Genomic DNA, 3,435 nt, shown 5'->3' with positions numbered 1-3,435 from the left:
ATCTTTCAAAAAAAAAAATTCACATAAATAATTCACAAAACCTAAAGAAGCTACTAATATTTTTTTCGAAAAAAAGAAATACAGACTAGTGTAATACAAAAAGAAATTATAATTATCCTTTTTTAAAAAAATTATAATTATTTATCCAAAAATAAAAATCTCTTTTCATGGGAAAAATATATGGCCGTTAGATTGGGCATTTGTGAAATACCAGATGGCACATGAAAACCATGGGAAAAAGGAGCACGGTGTTCGCGAAACACCAGAACATTTACACCATGGTTCAGTCCATATGTAACTTAACTTAACTTGAGCTTCTGCTTCCATATTGCCAAAGAGGGAAAAGCTTTACAGGGCACAAAAGCCCAAAACCTGTCTCAGCTGCAATTCAGTCGACTTAAATCGCCGGAAATTCGCTGCCAATGGCTTCTATTCCGAGGTATTGTTTGCCCTATATACGTTTCCATCTTTATGTACTTCTAATTTGTGTCGATATAGTCACTATTCATGGCTGTTACTGATTGATTTTAAGGGTATATCTTGCTTGAATCATTTTATGCTATGGCGTAAAAGTTTTGGAAGATTTCAGGCTTCACTTGTCTCTTTAGAAGGAAAACTTTTCAATTTTGTAATCGGTGGTAAATGATAATGCTTCAACTTCGAAGCTCTTCTTCCCCCTCTTTTTGTTGTTCTACTTTACAGAATGTAGATGAGAGAGGTGGGGGACATAAAAAAGAGAAATTGTTTGCTTGGCTGTTGATGAAATTGTGTTTTTACTATATAGTGGTTGAGACAAGATAGACTGTAATGTATCTAGGGTTGCAATTCCCTCTTCGTTCGTTTTTGAGATTTTCTAATTTTTTTCCATTTGAAACTCTTGGAAGTGCCTCATTTAGATCATTGCATATACATTTGGAAACTATGTTGCATGGAAACTCTTCTTCACTAGCTTTTGGGCTTTTCGTGTCCGTGTTTCTTTTCGGTTCCATTACTGTTTCCTAGATAAATTTTCTTAGAAATAAAGTTTCCAGGGTGTCCATTTCCGTTTCAGTGCAACATAGGTTGGAAACACATCCAAGAACCTTTTGTCAAACAATTTTAGTCAAAATCTTCACCTTTTGTTTCTTAGTTTTCTTATAAGAAGTTAGTGTATTACTACTCACCTATGTTGCACGGACACTCTCTTTAGTAGTGTTTATGCGCTTGGTGTATGTGTCTGTTTTCGTTTGAAGGCTATGTTTTAGAGATAATGTTTCCCGGTGGCTGTTTCCATGTCCGTGCAACAACGCTACTCACTTAGTTCACAAATTACTCTTACTCGATGACAAAAACAAAAGTCACATAGTAACTAGGCTTAGAACTACTTGATGACGGGAACATGTTTTGCTTGTATTTAATTTTATATTGCTGTAGTTTTTTTGCCCCCTTCTTTTCTGGCTTTCAGCTTCTGGGGCTTGGAGCTGTTAAGGAAATTTTGTTCCTCATTTTGCGAAGTTTATAGATTTATTTGTAAGACATATCTAAAGGTATGGTGGTCGACTAAGTTGCACGGAAACGGAAATAGAAACAAAGAACCAGGAAACGTTATTGCTAAGAAAATTTAGCTAGGAAATGGTAATGATAATGGAAATGGAAAAGAAACGAAAATGGAAACGGACACGGACACGAAACGCTAGTGAAGAAGAGTTTCCATGCAACATAGGTGGTCGAAATACTGAGGCTTGTCCAGAAAGAATCAATGGAAAGAGGTGGTATTGGTTTATATAATTGTGTAGAGAACGATAACTTAAAGTCGTAAGTAAAAATCATCAACTGCAGAATCGTATTTTTAGTTCTCATTCACAGTAATACTTTTGTTTGATGTAAATTAGTAGACTTACTTTTTGTCTATCAATTCTGTTTGATGGATGAATATTTTTTTTTAATTCAGCAACTAATATGCAGAGTCAAAACATTGTGTCTAATTTGCACTCTTTTCATGTCAATATAAAGTATTGTCTCTCCAAAACATGAAGGATTACAACTATTTTGGCAGGCCTGAAGGAAATAAGGGCTCAGAGTTCCGAAATCTCCCGAAAAAAGCACTTGCCGTCCTACCTCTGAATAGTAGGCCATACATTGATGCACCTACACCAGTCAGTGAGAATACTTCAATGCAAACAGATGGTGATACTGAACCTGCCGTTGCACAAACTATTGTACTTTTGTCCACTGAACCAACTGAAAAGGAATTGCATAAACTACTTGGCTCTGTCAAGAGTGCAGTCGTAATGAGTGGGAGCGCAGCAACCGGAATGATGGGACCGCATTTAGGGAAAATGAACATTGCAGAAAGTGATGATGCCTACCTGTTCCTTGTCTCCCTACCTGGGGTATTAAGAGAGGAAAGTAAGTTCTCCTTTGCCATAACTGCAGTTGCCTTACATTCTGAAAATACTCTTAACAACTTTTTCGTACTTAATTCTTCTATGAACTTGTCGTTGTCGTTGAACATTCGTAGCTGTCAAAGATTTAGTAAATGTACATGGAATCATTTAAGTTTCATGTGCAATGGATATGAGAATTTGGTGCTATATTATATTAATCTTTCACTTCTTATGAGCAGAAGAATTCAGTTGTGACATTGATCCTGAAGGAAAGGTAGTCATAAGAGGAGTGATAACCACCGGCGAGCAAATAGTGTGCAAGTGCTCCAAAGTCTTTAAGATGCAGTCGCAAAATCTCGGTCCGCCTGGGCGCTTCTCCATCTCATTCAACCTGCCAGGTCCTGTTGATCACCTGCAGTTTACTGGTAGATTTTTAGACGGTGGATTGCTTGAGGGAGTTGTGAAGAAAAAGTAACCAGAATGCAAATCCAACCAAAGAATCAGCCATTTGATGTGGTGGTTGAGGTAGATTAGAAGAGTTGGTTTAAACCTTACCAGCCTGTGGTTTTTTGTGGAATAGATGTTCAGATACAATTAGATGGATAAATAAATTGTAATCCTTTTGCCTTGTAAAAGGAATGCGTTTAGAACTTACGTGAATTTTACCCATTTGATTTGTTTGAATGTTGCGTCGGTTGTTGTTTTAGGAATTAAGGATCAAAATAGATGGGGATCAATTTATCCAAATCGAATTTTAGATATCAATTCAGCCTTAAACTTGGTTACATTTGAAAAAATCATTTTGTTATAGTAAAAGGAGAAACGATAAATCTTTAACAAAATGAGCGTATATACGATCTGCTTATAAATTTTTATAATACTAAAACTCTGAAGGGACAAAACTTATAGCTATTTTTTTTTAATATTTTTCTTCAAGAATTGAGATTTTGTATTTAAACTTTTCAAATATAAAATAGAGTTAATATTTAAAAGGGAAAAATACAAAAATAAACCTTGTGGTTACGCCTGTTTTCGAACAGCACCTATGTGGTTTAAAAGTTTGCAAAGT

General features: G+C 35.6%; 1 protein-coding gene across 1 annotated transcript; it reads left to right on the top strand.

Annotated features, from left to right (window-relative positions):
• The first annotated feature begins 291 nt into the window (after nt 1-291).
• Nucleotides 292-3,131, top strand: LOC136205137 (alpha-crystallin domain-containing protein 22.3-like). Its single transcript, XM_065995623.1, has 3 exons — nt 292-439; nt 2,036-2,388; nt 2,606-3,131. The coding sequence occupies exons 1-3, from the start codon at nt 423-425 to the stop codon at nt 2,839-2,841; spliced, it is 606 nt and encodes a 201-aa protein (XP_065851695.1). The 5' UTR covers nt 292-422; the 3' UTR covers nt 2,842-3,131.
• Nucleotides 3,132-3,435: the final 304 nt, after the last annotated feature.

This window comes from Euphorbia lathyris, chromosome 9, assembly GCF_963576675.1.
Source record: "Euphorbia lathyris chromosome 9, ddEupLath1.1, whole genome shotgun sequence".
NCBI classification, from domain to species: domain Eukaryota; kingdom Viridiplantae; phylum Streptophyta; class Magnoliopsida; order Malpighiales; family Euphorbiaceae; genus Euphorbia; species Euphorbia lathyris.
Note: the sequence above shows the minus strand (reverse complement) of the source record. Positions and strands in the feature narration are given on the sequence as shown.